This window comes from Phodopus roborovskii, unplaced genomic scaffold, assembly GCF_943737965.1.
Source record: "Phodopus roborovskii unplaced genomic scaffold, PHOROB, whole genome shotgun sequence".
Lineage (NCBI taxonomy): Eukaryota > Metazoa > Chordata > Mammalia > Rodentia > Cricetidae > Phodopus > Phodopus roborovskii.
The window spans coordinates 3,405,107-3,424,438 of record NW_026126436.1 but is presented as its reverse complement, the minus strand read 5'-3'; the positions used below and the strand labels follow the sequence as shown (position 1 = coordinate 3,424,438).

The 19,332-nt window shown below is 41.9% G+C and overlaps 1 protein-coding gene across 1 annotated transcript in view; it reads right to left on the bottom strand.

The window, feature by feature from the left end:
- Nucleotides 1–4,827: 4,827 nt before the first annotated feature.
- Rragd (Ras related GTP binding D) overlaps nucleotides 4,828–19,332 on the bottom strand; it is a 30,836-nt gene continuing 16,331 nt past the window's right edge. The window contains exons 3-7 of the mRNA XM_051187491.1: nucleotides 14,058–14,257; nucleotides 13,131–13,245; nucleotides 12,064–12,206; nucleotides 6,413–6,561; nucleotides 4,828–5,350 (exon numbers count right to left, since the gene is read on the bottom strand). Coding sequence (XP_051043448.1) covers nucleotides 5,199–5,350; nucleotides 6,413–6,561; nucleotides 12,064–12,206; nucleotides 13,131–13,245; nucleotides 14,058–14,257 — 759 coding nt within the window. The 3' untranslated portion in view covers nucleotides 4,828–5,198. The remainder of the gene's footprint in view (nucleotides 5,351–6,412; nucleotides 6,562–12,063; nucleotides 12,207–13,130; nucleotides 13,246–14,057; nucleotides 14,258–19,332) is intronic.

The following is a 19,332-nucleotide window of genomic DNA, read 5'->3' as shown; positions in this document are numbered from 1 at the left end:
CATCTAAACAATATTTTACATCATTTGTGGTATAAGTGCAAAGATTTAAATAAATAATTTAAATGGACTTTGTATCATTTACATGTATAGCAGTATACATTAAATAGTACTGTTATATTTTTTCTGGAAGATTTCTGCATGTAGATACACCATGTGTATGCAGTGCCTATGGAGGCCAGAAGAGGGCATCAGATTCCTTAGAACTTGAGTTAAGGAATAATATAGTTATATTTATATGAATGTGCTTATATTTGTGTGTGGAGGATTCCAGGAAGCTTCCCTGCATTATTATAATCTCCATCCACCACAATCTCTCCTCCCTAGCTCTCTTAACTACATGGAAAACAAGGTCCCCCAATTTAAGAATTTCTTAGGGCACATATTTAAAGTACAGATCCCTAGATGACTTCTCACAATTTTGATCCAGGAAGGATGAGGTAGGGGTGGGAATCGGTCATATTAAACATCTTAGGAAATGGTTAAGGCCTAGACAATGAAATCAACAGTACTTTGTGGGCTGGTGGTAGTTCTTCACACTGAGCTAGTCCCACTCGATGGACAGACAGAGGTCTCTCCAGATGGGTCACTTCTCTGCACTGCTTGGCAGGAAAGAAGCAGAAGCCTAGTCACTACCTTATTAAAGGTCCAAGCCCAGGATCACCACCTGCTTACAGGCTACCGCACTGGAGAGCTCATCTTCCTGCAGGGCTGGAAAGGAAGCTGCAGGCAGCCTGCGAGGGTTAGTTTGGGGTGGAGGTCTGATTGCCCGGCTGTAATTGAATGACTCCAAAAGAGGCCCCATTCCTAAGAAGGCTATTCATTTAGTGATTCTGTTTTATAGAAATTAGGATAATTCATCTGCCACAGAGCTTATTGGTAAAGCTCAAGGAAGCAAGATAGCCAGTGTTGGGAACCAGCAGTCTGCTGACCCCGCCCCTCCCTCCTCCCCCCAATGATGGGCTGAACGCTCATGGCCATGTCTTTTCTATGGCATGACTTACCTGGCTGCTCAAACTTTACCTGGCTCAGTTACACATGTTCAAGTTTCCCTTTTAAAGCAAGCGTGCCTGTCTCTTGCTCTCTCTCTCTTGCTCTCTTCCTCTCTTCTCACTCTCTCCTGCTTTTGATTGGCCACCAGCTCCCCCCCCCCAACACACACACTTTCTCTCCTCTCTATCAAACTCCACGTGGGCTCTGAGTCTAGTGTTTGTGTTTCTTAGGCAATAATTGTAGCAAAAGAACAACAGTCAGTGTCTTGGAAGCTGGAGACATTAATGACTCTACCTTCAGTGTAGCTCAGTGAACTGCCATAGGAAGCTAGTCCTCCTGGTTCTTGGGGGAGGCCAAAGTAGCACCAGAGGAAAACTCGTGGATTCTTAGTCCTGGAAAGATCAACGTCATCTGAAATAACGGAGGGCCTCAGACATTCATGCTTTTATGAGCCAATAAACTCACAGAACAGCTCATGGTCAAGAATAGTTCTACAAGCCTAACAGGCATGTCTAAAAGGACTAAAAAGGCTGGCACACTTGCCCAGTATGTGTGAGCAGGCCCTAGGCTGTACTGATGCTGAAGAAAAAAGGGATTAAAATGAAAGTATACATTCAAGTTTGGTGTAATGGCACATGCCTTTTCTTCCAGCATGCAGAAGACAGAAGCAGACAGACATCTGAGTTTGAGGACAGCCAGGCCCCCCCCCAAAAAAAAAGTGTTCTTCAACTTACACAATGATTTATCTTCATTTGCATAAAATTAGAACTGAATGATCAAGAGAGGTTTTGCTCAGCAGTCAAGGCTGGCTATATAAGCCTGTAGTCAAGCTGCAGAGGGGCCAAGGCAAGAGTATCTGTGAGCCCAGAGGTTCAAGACCAACGAGTAACATAGAAGACCTACCTCAAAAGGTGTTTTTTTTTTTTAACTTTTCTTCTTAAATGGGCCTAAAATAACCAATAAAACAGTGATTTTTTTTATATTTTTTTTTACTTCTTATTAAATGGGTCTAACAACCAATAAAACTAATATACATATACATGTATGTGTGTGTGTGTGTATATGCAAATATGTGTGTTTATATATTCTACAGGTATATAGGGCAAACATCACCTTAAGAAAGGCCATACTACTTTCAAAAAGAGGCCATTCTTCTCCCAGAAAACTAAGCTATGAAGCTGTTACCAAGCATACAAACATGCTTCTAAATTGGCAGTTAACATCCATGATGTGTGCTAATAGTGGTTATAAATGGTATACTATCAATAATAAAACATACAGTGTGCTCGACTACAAACTACACCCAGTCTGTTTGTTTAGTGCATACTGGACTTTAATCATCACAACAGTGCCATTGTTTTTATGAATTCTGTTTCAAACAGAGTTGGCATATAACCCATACATAATAGTATTGCTGTGATTTTTAGTCACTTCATATTCAAGGATCCAAAATATACTATGTTCCCAAAATAACACTTGGTAAATAGTATTCAGCTTTTATTTACATTTCTTTGAAAGCACTTCACGTTCTCAGGCCCTAAAACCAATCGAAAATGTTCTAGTGCAGCCACTGTAGCCAGGAGTCTGACATTTCTGTTTATAGTCACACGAGCATAAACACGAATCTACACAATGGATTAACTCCCAAATCTACGATAAAATACAAAACGAATGTGAAGATATGTTGCAATTCTGGTCACAGACGTGAAAACCTGCTTCTTTACTGCTTTAGAGTCATTGTCACACAAGGCTTGAGGCTGTAATCATCACTAGCATATGAGTAACTGAAGAGTGCATTTATGATCAGGTAGTGGGCCCTACGTCATAGAGTTGTTTCTGCCTATCCCCCAAAGAATCCTATGCTCTTGAAGTGATAGGCTTTTAAGGCACATTTCTACAAAAACCCATTATATAACCAGCTTAAAAATGGAAGCTCCACTTCTATATGTTAATTTTATGGGGTTTACCCGACAGGCAAGTGTCTTATCTTGAAAATAGTCATATTAAAAAACGCAATTCTGTCTGCTCAAAGAGAAATGCTTTGTAAAAAACTATTAAGGAGCCAGGATACCAGTCTAACAGAGAGCCTGCCCCACATGCACAAAGTCCTGGGTTCCTTCCATCCTCAGCCCTGGATGAGCCAAGCATGCTGCTGCATTCCTGTAATCCCAGCACTTCAGGATAGTAGAGACAGAAGTTTGAGGCCAGCCTGGGTTACCTCCTGACACTGTCTCAAAAAAGCAAACCGCGCTCTCTTGTTCTCCTTCCTCCCCCTCTGCAACTCTTCTCCATTGTCTCTGTTGTATACACCTGTGGAGATTAGACTTTTAGGAGTAGCCCACCTCCATCCAGCCTGTTGGTAAAGGCCCATCAGGGAATACCTTTGAAAACTGAGGAAAACAGCATCTTCTCTGGGACTCCAAGTAACAACTCATTCTGGTCTCTGCACAGGGATCATAAGGAAGGAGCCACGGTGCGTAGAGATTGTTAGAAACCCCTTACTACTGCACAGAAAATTGGGAGGCTCAGCTCTTGACCAGTCAACATCTCATTTCAGTTAGCAGCTTCAGAGGACCTGTCCCAGCAAGGCAACACATGCCTTTGATCCCAGCACTCGGGAAGCAGAGACTCATGGATCTGTGAGTTCAAGGACAGCCTGGTCTATATAGCTAGTTTCAGGACAGGCAGGGCTACACAGTGGACCCTGTCTCAAACAAAATACATACATACATACATACATACATACACACACACACACACACACACACACACACACACACACACCAAACAAAAAAACAAGTATAAGACTTGGGGAGGGGAAAACAAGATGGGGAGACAAATGGGCCTCAGGGACAAGCTGCTTTAGACACATCATATATTTTTGCAAGAGCAGCTCTTGTACCTAGGAGATTTTGCTTTAAAAAGAATCGTTTCTAGTATCATGCACACCCGACAGTGCTAACCTTTGGAATGGTTTGGTATAGGTCTAGATTTCAGACTCTGAGTTTCTGCTCATCTACAACAATGAATCCACGGCTAACTTACACCCTCTTTAGGCCTTCCTTTTCCCACTGGCCACGGCTTTCCTGTGTCTGCTGTCTTGAAGAGCAAGTTAGTGGCACGCTGAACTCAGTAAGAACAGGTGGACAACATGAGGCATACTGTCACAGATGAAAGGGTGATTCCGGTAACAAATGGAGTTACCAAGGACTAAACTTGTTAGTGAAGATGGAAGATCTGCTGCAGCCTGTCGTCATGGAGCATTAAAAACTGATCCAGAACAAACACTTTAAATATAGCGCAACAGCAGGCCATTCACAGGGGCCACACACACAAGTACACAAGTGTGTTTACACTGAGTGGCCATCCTGCTTAGATCCAGGAAACCTCTTGGCTCTGGTATTTTAGCCGCCTTAGCAGGTATAGATGTACCTCCAGAATTTCCCCCAAAGAGCACATGCTACTTTTCCCTATCTTCTCAAACACTATATATCTGTATACTGATTGGCATCATTTTAGAAATCTGGTCCCAAGGTTTATTTGAATAATGCAGCAAAAATAAATCATCCATCTGAATAGAGTGACTACAAAGATGTGTGTTGAGGTAAAGAGTGTCAAAAAGTCTGGGTGAGTAGGAAGGCATGGACACAGGGATGTAAGCCTGGCACTATTATCTTTCTACCAAATTCCCATTTACTCTTATTACAAACAGGAGTTCTTACTGCTCTTGCCTGGAGCTCCCAGCCCTGATCTACTCCTGCTCTACTGAAAAATGATGTCCCCCTCAACGACTGGTAGCAAAGATTACCACATTTACGAAAAGTCATTACCAATGTATTACTTGGGATAGATTTCTTATCACCATATGGGCTACAAGTATGCACGTTCTTGACACCAAGTGCAGAAAAAAGTAGAAAAGTCATCAAAGTTCATCTCAGTGAGAAAAAAAAACATGAAAAAGTGCAAAATATGTACAGTTTCTGGCAGTTCTCACAGGGGATTTTTCTGTCAACATAAAAGTTTACATTTATGTAGTACAGTGGGGGTTCGCTTTATTGTTATTGTACAGGTTTTTGCTCATTTTATTTTAAAAAGAGAGTATTCTTTTTCTTTAGCGTATTTATGTCCGTGTGCGAGGCCCCTCCTTCCTGTAGTGCAGTGGGGCTCAGCACCCCCTTCACACAAGGGTTCAGGCTCCTGACAGCACCCTACAGCAGCACTCTAGGGGTCCCATTAGGAGTAGCTCCTTTCTTCTTCTGCAACCGACTCTGGGCTTTTCGAGATTTCACCATTTTCATTCTCACCTCAAAAACTTCATGGATGGCCTTCCGGAAGCAGTGAAAATTATAGTCAATAAGGCCTGTGGGAGAAGACAAAAACACTTTAAATGGCACTACAAACAATCTGTCATTCTTGTCACCCAAAGCCAGTAGGGGGCGGCAGAGGCCCAACCATCATGTAACAGGCCTAGGCCTCAGGAATGGCATTATGAGGTAGGTGTTTCCTGAAGACTATTCCAGAAGCTTCCAGAGTTTTTGCCACATTTCCAAAGGTGTCCATCCCCCAAAAAGATTAGGAAAGATACTGAACTTCACTAAATTCTTTTAATCATTCAGATTAAAGACTAGTTGTAATTAAGATTAAATCCAGGGCCGTCAAGATGGCTCAGCAGGTGTTTGCTACTCCAGCCTGATGATATAAATTCCACCCCCAAACACAAATGAAGGTGGAAGAGAACCAACTCCACACACTCAATAATAGCAGTAAATATCATTTTAATTTTCAAAAATGGGCTGGCTTCACAAACCTAACAACCTAAATTCTCCAGAACCCATTTGAGTTCTAGGCCAGCCAGGGCTACATAGTAAGACCCTGTCTCATACATAAATAAATAAATAAATAAATAAATAAATAAATAAATAGATAGATAGATAGATAGATAAATAAATAAATAAGGTGAGAAACAATAGAGAAAGACACCACCAAATGCACATGCATACACACATTAAAAATGAGCTGAGAGGTCGGGTATTGGTGGCACATGTGTTTAATTCCAGCATTTGGAAGGCAGAGGCAGGCAGAACTCCTGAGGTCAAGGCCAGCATCGTCTACAGAGTGAGTGTAGGACAGTCAGGGCTATTACACAGAGAAGCCCTGTCTTCATGAAATTTTTGATTTGCCTATTTCCCTACATTCCTTAGTTATAGCATTAAACTCAACAACTAGGTTTATCATATTTTACAATACCTGCCTGCCATTAGAGATTGTGGTTTCATAATAATTTGCCAAAGACTGTATGTTCAATTCCTACTTAAACTTAGTCTCACACAGTCAGATGTTAAAGTTAACTACACACATCCAACAGGCAATGGAGGCAGCGCAAACTGAGGTGGCTCTTTTTAAAAATCACACCAAAAATTACCTTTTCTTTCAAAGCTTTCCTCTCTGACAAAGCAAACGAGCGCCAAGAACTTTGTCACCTCTTTTAAATAAAGAACTGTTGTATTATTCAGCTTTATAATGGCTGTGGATTCCTTGTCATATGGGGCTCCTGCTCCGTCTTCTTTGAGACTAAAGGGAGACAGAAACCAAAATGTATTTGACCTTCAAGAAAGAACTACAAATTGCAACTCAGTGACAGACCCCTGCCACCCCCCCCCCCACTTCAACACACAGAAAACTATCATTTATGCTCGGAGTGCCTTTGGGTAAAAGGTCCCCGTAGCATAAGCACCGGATGTGTAGCACCTCTGACAACCACTCTCTTACCGACATGGTGAGTGGGTACTGAGGCTGCTGGGCCCTTCTCGAGGTGCCTATGGAATGTGAATGGAGGTAGAGGCTAGCCTGCATGTCTCTATAACCAAAGGCATCTTGTTTTTATATAGTGGAACACCTAGGCTGCCGAAAGCAAGGGCAGAAAGTTCCAAAGAGAATTCACACAGACCAGACAGGTGAACGCTAGGCTTGATTTGAGCCAAAGGAAAAACTGATAAAAAACAGAATTAAGAGGGTGTGGATATACAGGGCAGTGGTGGCACATACTTTTAATCCCAGCACTTGGGAGGCAGAGGTAGGTGATCTCTGTGAGCTCAAGACCAGTCTGGTCTATATAGTGAGTTCTGGGAGAGCCAGGGAGAGAGATAGAGAGAGAGAAAGTGTTAGTCTGTAGATGTAGGTAACACCCCTGTCTACCATGAGTGAGGCCCTAGAGTCCATCCCCTAGCACCACAAAAAAAAAGGCAATACCAGAGAACTACTGGTAAAATTTGAGTATGGTAATATGTTAGATTACATAATAGAGTATGTTAGACATGCTGTATTTGCCTCATTTGATAATTAAACTACCATCCAGCAAAAAAGGTGTCCTTGTTCTCAGAAAATACACAGAATCAACAGATCTGCAACTAATTTCCCAGCAGTCCAGCTAAAACACAAACAATAGATGTGTATCAGGAAAATAAAAGCAAATGTGTCCACATGCTTAAAAATGGGCAAATCCCCACGAAGGACATATAGTCTATTGTGTAGCCATTTTCTGTAGAGTCAACATTTTCAGGTATGGTCTATGGGGAGAAGGCCTGTGTGAGCTTGAAGATGCTAAGAAACTTTAGGCCTCGGTCTCCCCATCTGCATACCATCAACACTTCCAATTTCCTGTTGGGAAAATGACGTGATCCATCCACAACCCTACAGTGAGAACATGCAAAATGCAGCTAGCTAATATCATGGCTTTAGGGATCAGAACAGGACCTGCTCAAGACACTGGTGTGATTGGTTCTGAATCCTTTCCTCACAGACAAAGCAAGTGCCTCTGTACCTTTTTCCTTTATCTGAAACTATGTAAAATTTCTGGTGTATTGTCCAAATTCATGAATAAGTGACTAGAAATTTGTCTCAATTGGAATTACACTAAGTCTTATCAATTTCACCCTAAAATTACTGTGTAGTAAACAGGAGACCATGCCTACTTCTGATCACTCACTAGCTGCAGGGAAACCCTCTAAACAAGACAGATACTGAGGAAAGTTGGGCTGGCAAAAAAATAACTTAGGCAAAACTAATGACAGAAGTAAACAAGGATCTAAAATCCAGATCTAACCAGCATCGAGGCTGATGCTTTAGTCTTATAGAGATAAAAAGGGCTTGGGTAGCAAGCTTGACACAATGAAGAGCCTGAACTATATTTTCAAGAAAATATGGAGGGTTTAGCTTGGAAAAAAACTTTAAACTATTATCTCTACACTTAAAAGTAATTTACATTTCTATTATGTGAGCTCAGAAGTTCGAGGCAGCCATAGACAATATAACAAGATCCTACCAAGAAAGGAGAGGAGGGGAGGGTTTCTTTTTCAGCGCTGGCCAAGAGCCCAAGCATACTTTCTACAGCTCTGGGCTTTCTCATTCTTTCTCTGATGCCCCCTCCCATGCCACACAGCTGCCTGCTGACCTCCGTGGCTGAATGCAGCAGGTGTCTTGGACCCTAATTCAGGAAGGCATGTCCTACTTCTCATCTCCTTCCCCCAGCACTGCCAAGACTTACATGTCCCATGTTACTTTCAAACTCTAACAAAATGGTCCTCAGGCCTGAAACAAATTATGGAAATTAGCTTTTGAAATAATCAGTGAGCCCATAACCTTCAAACATTCAAAACTACCTCCCATACTAGAATCTGAAAGTAGGAGTCTGTGCATGCTAGGAAAAATGTCTACCACTGAGCTGTATCTCCAGCCGGCTCTCATGAAAAATCTCCTAGTGTAAGAGCTCAGATGTTTGAAGATGTCTTAACAAAGTTCTTAGTTATTATTTAATTATTATTTTTAGTTCTTATTTATTTATCTTGAGACAGAATCTTGCTATGTTGCACACATGGTTTGAACCCTGCCCCCTCCTGTCTCAGACAGCCTCAGATAGCTGGCATTTCAGGCAAAGACCACATATGAGCTTACTTGTATTTTTAATACAGAATTTCTCTTGCTAAGTCATTCCCTAAGAAGAATAAACAGAAATTCTTACATTTTTTTATCCACTGAAGAAAGGCTGGGTTAAATTTTCTTCAAATAAATATTCTTGAATATATAGATTCCAAATATTGCTAATTACTAAATAACATTTAATAGCATGGGTAAATTCACAGATAATATTACATGAAAAAAATAGCAGAATGTAAAATTATTTATAGTGATTCCCTTACCCTAAAAATTATAACTAAAAGATATATAAAATGCAAACAGTGGGGCTGGAGAGATGACTGGGCAGTTCAGAGCACTGGTTGTTCTTTCAGAGGCCTGAGGTTTAGTTCCCAGGACCCACATGATGGCTCACAACCTCAGAAAACTACAGTTCCAGGGCACCCAACACCCTCTCCCAAACTCTGAGGGCACCACCCATGCATGCGGTACATACACACATGCAGACACAACATAAAACTTTCTAAATGTGCGAACAACGGCTGTCTTTACACAGTCAAATCTAGTGTGTCCCCCCACCACGTCCCCTCCACCCCCACCCCCTCATCCCACCCCAGCATCCAGCAAGTCAGGCAGGGCCCAATCACTGAGCTTGAACCCCTGATCCCAGGCTAGTTTACTTTTTATGCTTGTCATAAGTAGGTATTGCTTTTACAACCATAACAGAGTAATGCAGCAGACAAAATAGAAGAACAACAAAAAGTTACAAGAAGAAATTTGTGAAGTTTTACAACTGAAACTGTTGGACAGTTCATTTTTTCATCTACAAGCCAGGAAAGCATGCAAAGGTGGAGAGTGAGTGTGTGTGTGTGTGTGTGTGTGTGTGTGTGTGTGTGTGTGTGTGTGTGTGATTATGTGTGTTGAGCTGCTAACTATACAGAACCTTGGCTGGGAGAGTCCTGAAGAAACAAATCACCTGGTCTCCAGTGGGCAGCTGATAAGGGGCAGTAAGACCTCCTGACCCAAGGCCACCTGCTTCCTGGGCTGCCTACAAGGGCCCTAGTCTCTGCAGACATTCCAGCTCCCACCTTGCTGGTTACTGGGCTGGCTCATAGCTGCTCCAGTAAGCTGAATGTCTTAGGGGACTACTGCTGTGATGAAACACCATAACCAAAACCACTTAAAGGATAGGGTTTATTCGGCTTACACTTCCATATCATTGATCATTATAACAGAAGTCAAGACAAGAACTCAAACAGGGCAGGATCCTGGAGTCAGAAGCTGATGTAGAGGACATGGAGGGTGCTACTTACTTGCTTGTTGACCATGGCTTGCTCAACCTGCTTTCTTAGAACCTAGGACCACTAGCCTGGGGATGGCACTACCCACAAAGGGCTGGGCCCTCCCAAATCAATCACTAATTAAGAAAATGCCCTCCAGGCTTGCTTACAGAGATATTTTCTCAATTGAGGCCCCTTTCTCTCTGCTGATTCTAGTTTGAGTCAAGTTGATATAAAACTAGCAAGCACATAGAGGAAACTCTAGAGCCCACAAACCACTGTGATCCAATCCAGTTCTTACGGAATCCAGTGGGTCTCAGGACACCAGCACTCTACCCATCTCTGTCGACGCCTGACACCAGCACTCCACTACAGAAAAGCTGTCTCTGGCAAAGCCCGACTCCCTCTCCCCTCGTGTTTGTTTTAGTTGGTGAAAATATCTCTGATTAACATCATTTACCCAAAAATTCACCACTTATGTCTAATTACCATATGGTATAATAATGAACATGCATATCATTAAATATGTGCCAGATATTTGTGCTGTTCACTGTACTTGATTACCATAGCAACTGAGACTGTAATCAGAGTCACTCAGCTTCCAGGCCTAACTCAGGGTCATCCACTAACTGCTTATAAATAATAGACTATCACAGGGTCATCATCATGAGGAAGGTAAAGCTGGCTGTCCATGTCAGATGACAATAATAAATTATGGAAAGTACACTTTATCCAGGCTCTATCAGGGCAGGAACATCACGAACCTACTTATCGCAGTCTTAGGAGGTATGTTTGCACGTGCATGAATATATATGTAGCAGAAAATCTCACTGGACAGGCAGAGAATTTCCAAATGTGGAAGACAGAAGCAGCCAAGCTTGAAACTTCTGGAAGCTAACAGAACAGGCAGAATGTCAGGGGGTAAGAGGCAGAGAGGAGATGAAATACATGATCTGAGAGACCAGCGAGCTACATGCGGACAACACTGGGTAACAGCTCCTCACACTCCAATGTACAAACTTCTCAGCAGATCCCCAAGCATCTAGATGGTTTCTATATCTAGTAATACAACTTTTTCCACTCAATAACACTATTTTAAGCATATATAGGAATTTCTGGTTTCTATGAATGTTAAGGCCAAAATAAAAACTAGCAGATGTTATTTGCCTAGTATAATTCTCTGCTACCCAAACAATCAAAACCAAATTTTAAAAAATACCGAGCAGGTATTTTATGTAACAAACAGGATACTGGAAATGTTTTCAATGGCTTGTGGATCTATTTTTACCCCATGGGTGCACTGTGTTGCAGGTTTGTCAGCATTAGACCATGATCACTTTGAGCAGGGTTCGAAGTCTAGTCTAGTCTTTTCTTGCTGACAGAAAAAGCAGCTGCCAGAAATTTCACCTTTCTAAAGTCTGTTGCTGTATCTATAAAATAAGTATGGTAATTCCTGCCTCATGGAACAACTGGATTAAATTAGATGATATGTGCAACAAAGTTTTAATAATAATAAGCATTTGCTCAACAATTACTTGTTATTACTGGCATTTTAAATGGTTCGTTTATAGATTCCAGTCACTTAAAACAAAAGTGCAAAAGTCAAGTGAATGAACACAAAAAAGCCCAGAAATTATGAAAAGGAAGGCAGGTAAGCTGGTCCTCCCCCTTTCCTGTCCTCCCTCTATTTACAGTGTAGATCTCAGGACTTGTTTCATAACTAAGCCACACTTCCAGCTCTGGGAAGGACAGCGCAATATGGTCTTTAACAATGTTTTATTTGGGGATGGGAAAGCATAATCAGAATATACTGTCTGAAAAAACAAACAAACAAACAAACAAAACCAACTTGTTTCAATTACAATAAGAATGTTTTGCTTACCCATAAATACAGGAGATGTCAATCACCACGTCTATCATATCACAGCAGAGCTCGTAAGTCTGCATGTCCACCGGAGTACTGTCGGTTGCAATGTAAATCTTACTGACCACGTCAAACAGAAATGCCTTTTCAATTCCAGAATTCTGAAAGGGGGGGAAAGACATGCCTTAAAGGAACAGCAAGTTCAGACCACTTCATGGTTACATAAAACATGATATTCCATTCCACAAGTAGGGAAGAAGGGCAGAGGGGGAGGAATGGCAGGGGGTGGGGTGGGGTGGGCGCACAGTCGATAGACAACCTTATAATAAAGTGATTTCTTTAAAGATTTAAAAAATTATATGATATCCCAATGTCATATATAAATAAGACAGAATTATCAGGAACTCCTATTGCACCTTTTCATTGCAACTTAAACTTTACCATCTTTCATTTTATGGGTTTGAAAAAAAAATGAAAGGCAGAATTAGCCTAAGTTATTTATCTTTGGTAAAGCACTTGGGCAATGGTTCCTAACTCTTGGCCTGACCATTGTAGGACTCAAGCTCATCACTCTCAAGTGTTAAGTTAGTGCATATTCAAATACAGACAAAACCAAAGAGGTTTAAAGAACTTTTCTTATATTTATTTATATATTTTTTGTGTTTCTGGGATAGTTAGGACTCACAACAGCACAGACGCAGATGTCAAAGGATAACCCTTGGGAAGGAATTGGTTCTCTCCTTGTACCATGTGGTCTGCACTAGACTCTGGTGGTGAGGCTTGGAAACAGGTGCCTTTGCTGTACTAACTTCCTGGCCCCAAAACAAGGCTTTCTGCTCTATCCCCAAGGTATGGCCCCGTTAATACTGATGACCTGCTCCTGATTGAATATGCAATCTGAGTGCATCAGGGAAACAACATTCCCAGAGTTAAAACGTAAAGGCTCTAAAACAAAACGTAGGGAAAATCTTCAAGAGTGATGCTAAAGTGGCCCTGAAACTCGGGCAGCTATTACACTTGTCACTCTTGCCATGCTACTCTCGAATTCTGCAAGTGGCTTGAGCAGGAGCAAACCATCTACTTACTGAGATAAAGATATTCAGCAGGTTCTCCAGCGTCGGGAGCTGTGGGATCAGTTTCTGGACCACTTTACTGAAGGCTTCAAATATCGAATGGTCATATATGCTTGTCAGATAAAAGCTGAAAGAGAAGGCAGTTTCCACCACACTCCCTCGGACTAGCAGGTGTCTTGGGTTCTGTCACCAGCGCTAGTAATCTTAGGTACAATTTTAACACACAAGCACTAATCCCCTTCAGAATTCATAAATACCTTGGTCAAAAACAAGTATATCCTCCAAGGCAGCCTCCACCCCTCCCTAGTGCCAGAGCCATGCCCAGTCTGCACTGTCTGGCAAGCATCAGAGTTTGGCCATCCTTCTTCATGTGAGCATCCTTACATTCCACAAGAGATGCTGCGCTCATCTCTACACAAGCCTCTTGCCAAATTAGTAACTTTCACATTATTAATTATTATTAATACTGAAGCATGCCATTTTTTCACTTTCCAGTTTGCAAAGTCAAACATTATGCACTAAAATAGATGGGAGAAATTGTCTTCTGAATTCCTATCCTAATGATTTTAAATCTCATCTGTCTGAGGTTATAAATACCATCCTATTAGCAGTGACTATTATTGACTACCAGTTAGCATCCTGGGTTAGAGCCATGAGTTTTGTTGTGTTTTTCTTATGAGATGAGAAGTTTAGCTTTGACAACTAGTTGGATATAAAAATAAAACAATACACTATTTTCACCAGAAGTTAGCATTTAACAAGTACAAAACATCTTTGACCCTATCCCAGCACAAAACAGGTAAACTAGTAAACTGCCATGCACGCTGTCCATGCTAGCCAGCCCACACCCAGCCAACCGTGGTGGCTGAAACCCAAGCCTACTTGCTCCAGCCTGTCTTAGGACCCCAACCCCTGGGCAGGGGACGGATGGGCTCTTACCTCAGGTGAATTTTTTCTAATCCAGCATCTGCAAGGTCATCGTTTGCCCTCTGGTGAATGTCTCTTTGGGTTTCAATTTTGTGATCATCTGACAGTCCATCCACTTTATGAATGAACACCTCGAAGTTAATGTCAGTGTTTACTTTGTAGGCCCTGGTCACTGTGAGGTGCAGCCTGCCCAGAGCTTCCATATAGTCATCCTGGAACAGAGTTCATGCCTTCAGCTCTGTTTCCAGAACCTTCCATACACACTCATCACCTGGAAACACATTATCTACAGTCTCCAAAAATGTGTTGCCAAACTCCCAACACCCCCGACAAAAAAATTCCAGCTTCACAGACTTTGAGTATACAAAGTTAAGTTTGTTAACAGGGAGATGAGAAGCTAAGAAAATGCCACTGATTTAGGTAGTCACAGTGTAGGTGCTGGTATTCCAGGAAATGGAACTGAACCAAACCTAGGTCCTCCTTGGAATAGGATGCTCCCAGCTTCCTAAGGGCTCTCAAGGATGTGATGGAGACTACAGATAGAGACACTCTAAGGCTGGGTAGGAAGATGGGTAGGAGTTTAATTCTAATCCAGAGAAGTCAGCAAACCACAACCTGCAGCCCTCCTGCTGGCTTTTGTAACCAAGTCACATGGGAAGTCAGCTGAGCCATGCTTGCTGTCTGTATGCTCTCGGGACTGCAAAGGAGTGGGGTCTTCCTCAGAGACTCCCACAGACAGTACAGTCCCCAGAGCCACCACTCCAGCCCTGTACAGAGTTTGAGACTTCTGGTTTAGAGCAGTTGTTTCAAACACAACAAAACTATGTTCTTCTTCCTACGGCTATATAATAAAATAATAAACACCTGTGCACCCATCTTTCTGTTTAGCAATCAAACTATCAGTGTCAGGAATGGTGGCTCACCCCTGCAATTCTAGCAGTGAGGGATGGGGTGGGGAGACGAGGCAGAAGGATTGCTATGAATTACAGGCTAGCCTGGGATATTCTTTGAGATTCTGTCTCAAGACAAATAAACAAACAAATAAAGATGGAGCTGTAGTTCAGTGGTAGTTATCTTCCTTGTTTAGTGTTCATTAGCATTTTGGCATTTGAGAGCCAGTGCAATAAAATAAATAAATACATAAATAAATCTTTTAAATAAGAAAAGACATTAAGCAGTGGTGGTGCCCTTTAATCCCAGGGCTCAGAGGCAGAGGCAGGTAGATCTCTTGAGTTGGAGGCCAACTTGGTCTACAGTGTGAGTTCTAGGACTGGCAGTGCTCCACAGAAAAACCTGTCTTGGGAGAAAGAGAGAAACAGAGAGAGAAAGAGAGAGAGAGGAGGAAGAGGAGGAAGAGGAGGGAGAAGAAATAAAGAACTGAATGGTCACTATCAAAGCCCCATCTGTCTGTTTCTTCACAGCCTCCTAAGTAACTAGTATTTGAGCACATCTACCCCACTCATCTCTTTACACTACAATCAACGTATGTATCCAGACAGTATTTACATTGTTTAGAAAGTTAGAAGTATGTTGAGTTGCTCTTGGTTGGGGCCATCCCCACCTAAGCAGGAATTTAAGTCTCTGTCATGATCAGTGCTAGGCTCCAGCTTGTTCTGTACAGAAGCAAGCACATGCTGGGGGTATGGCAGGCTCCTGAAGATGACCAGGGAAAGTGACACTGGCGGTCCTTGCTAACATCGGCCTAGCTTCGAGAACGTCTGGAATACAATACCATGCTGTGTTGGCCAAAGCTGGTGTCCCTCTCTACAGCAGCAATAATACTGAATCAGGCACACCATGCTGAAAATACTAGAGCATGCACACTGGCAACTGTTGGCCCAGGTGGTCCTGTACTATTAGAACCCAGAACAGACTGGGGGAAAGTAGACCAGAAAGGATTTCTTTTGTAAATGCTTTCCAAAGTTTGTTTTTAAAAATAAAACTACAGAAATATTAAGTTGTAGGCTAGCAAGAAAGCAGAATGGTAATTCAATCATGCCTGATGCCCTGAATTCAATCCCCAGGATTCATATAGTAGGAGAGGAATGACTCCCTCAAGCTGACCTCTGACCGCCACAGAAATATGGCACGTGCCCTAAATGAATAAATGTAAAAACAAAACCAAAATGAATCAAGTTGTATATATGTCTTTTTCATTCAGTGTTATGCCTGATATTCATTCTGAAATTTTGTTTTATAGATGGCCCATCACATATCACATATATGACCTGTTGATGGAAATTCAAACATGTCCAATGACTTGTCAGTAAAGGGATGTCACATGAATACACAGCTTGCCCCAAAGCCTGCTATGAGGTCACAATTGTGTGTCTATGAATGGTACAGACAGTGTCTCCTGCTTCAGTAGACTCTCACAACTCTGGCTACTCAGATCTCTGCATTACGGCTAGTTTGAAAGTTGCAGTAATGTCTTATTTTTACAGAAAAAAGAAACCAAAAGAGCCAGGCATGGTGGCACACACCTTTAATCCCAGCACTCGGGAAGCAGAGGCAGGCCAATCTGAGAGCTGGAGGCCAGCCTGGTCTATAAAGTAAGTTCCAGCCCATCCAAGGCTACACAGTGAGACCTTGTCTCGAACAAAAAAACAAAACACACACATATACACACACACACACACACACACACAGAGAGAGAGAGAGAGAGAGAGAGAGAGAGAGAGAGAGAGAGAGAGAGAGAATGGCATCTGTAAGATGGACTCTATAACATATGTTATGACTCCAAACCTCCAAACCTAGAAATTATACAAAGCCCAGATAACAAAAAAATGAGGGTTTTAAAAGTTTGTTTGTTGATGGGGTGGGACGTTTTGATTTTGCATGTCTATTCTCCAATCTCTATCAATAAAAATAAAGCCTTTGTAAATGAGTTAAAATATTAAACATATGAGCAGGAAACTAACAGGGCACAAAAGTAACAAACAGACCCTTTCTCGTCCTCATTGCTCTGTGCCATGTTTAAGAGAAAGAGACATGCTGGGCAGCAGGCCAGAGACTAAGCATTCAAATTTAAAGTTATACCCAGTAGCTCCAAATACCTAAACTTCTAGAAAGGCAGATAATCTACAGGGATAAGCACAGCTATGGTTTCCTGGGGCTGTGCACTTGGGGGACAGGATGTGAAAAGGACCCAGGGAGCCCTGAGGACAGAAAGATCCTGTCTTCAATGTGCATGGTTGCATGGGAGATACGTTTTTTTAACCCTTAAATTATGTCCCAAATTGTTACCACTCATATGTTTAACTAAAGAGAAAGCCACTTTAAAGGGCAGGTCTGAGGCAAAGTAGCCCAACATTCAAAATACTAGAATATGCTAAACACCCTGTTTTTTTTTTTTTTTTCTTTTTTTCTTTCTTTTTCTTTTTCTTTTTTTTTTTTTTTAAGCAGGGTTTCTTCTCAACATAGGATAGGCCTGGCTGTCCTAGACTATGTAGACCAGGCTGGCCTCAAACTCAGGAGAGGTCTGCCTCTCTGCTTCCCAAGTGCTGGGATAAAGATGTGCCACCACACCTGGCTCACACTAACAGACGAAATAATCTACAGCCTTAGTGATTAAAAATGAGGAGCTGGAGGGGCTGGAGAGATGGCTCAGTAGTAAGAACATACATTGTGACAGACATTGTAGTACATTGCTATCTACAAAGATGAAGATGATGATTATTAAGTTGATTCTATCAAAGTTTTTTGTTTGTTTGTTTGTTTGTTTTTTGTCTATAAAGCATTTAACCCCTCTGTACACAACTCCTTTTAAAGGAAAAAAAAATGAAATGTAAGGCTGTGTAAGATTTGTTTTTAAACCATACAGTGTCTTTTTTTTGTATAGTTAACACACTACCAAGTGTGTCTTTTCAATAGCCACTAACCATACCTGATACAGTCTGGGGGGTATAAACTGGCATGAAAATTAAAGCAGATTCATATTTGTACACAGTACAAATTAGTTTTATATGTGAGGATGGTAGTTTTTTTGTTTTGTTTGGGTTTTTATTTTATCTTCAATTGTCTCTGATGCAGGTTATATGAAGATAATTGTTCTGTTAACTGAATACCACTCTGCAATTGAAAAAAAAATTGCAGCTGTCTTATTGACATTCTGAATGCATCTAAGTAAATATAATTTCTTTATTTAAAACAAACAAACAAAAAAGAACATGTATTGCTCTCAGGCTCAATTCCCAACACCTGGATGGGGAGGCTTATGACCATCTGTAACTTGAGAACCAAGGGAACTGACTGACAATGTAGCACTGTGGCAGACCACTTGTCTAGCACACATAGGCTCTAGGGTCACCACAAGTACCATAATTACTAGAAAAGAAGATTACAGACGCTTTCCCTCCCAACCATTGCGTGCTTGCGTTCGTGCATGCGCGCGTGTTCCTGTGTGTGAGCTCAGTGTATGCACACATATGCATGGATGAGTGCATGCACCCTTACTCTGTCACTCTACCTGATTCTGTGACAAAGTCTCTCATCGACTCTGGAGCTATGCTGACAGCTAGCAAGCCCCAGTGACCTTCCTGTCTCTGTCAGTATGGTCTGAATGGCCCTCCTGACATCTATTCTCTCATTCTCTTTCTCTCTTCCTGTCCCTCTCTCTCCCTGTTCCCCCCTCTCTCTATCTCTATCTCTCTCTCCATCTACGAACTGTGGGTGAGTTAGCTGGCTCTGACTGCAGCCCCGAAAAGACAGCTTCCCACATATGGTGAAGCAACATGGGGCAATACAGATGGTGGTGACAACACACACACATGCAGACCCACACAATGAGACACATGTACACATGATTAAAGTTAAAATAAACAACAAAAAGTAAAAATAAGTAAATATACCTATTTGGGGCTAAATTATAGCCATATCATAAATGCCTTACACAGATTTGCAGTGGAGCTGCTATACATCACAGTATGCTATCTGAGTATTTACCAAGCCATCACCTGAAATGATATTTTGCTCTGATTGGAATCCATTTACTCATAGGCAGCTACTTAAACAGCTACAAAAAACGGCATGGGTTTGACTCAGGAAGACAGAGTTCCCTGCCCAGCACCCTGATTTACAGTGCTGGCAGACAGATGGGGAGACAGGCCAGAAAACAAGTCAGTACAAGTTGGAGGGAGTACCAGGAGACAGCCCGGCATGTGAAGAAGGGTCTATGCACAAGCTCTCATGGGCCTGGTAAACCCACCACAGGTCTGGCATTGGATTTCAGTCTCTCCCTCTATAGACCTCCCATTAAAGGAAGAATGAGCCCCTGTATTCAGAACCC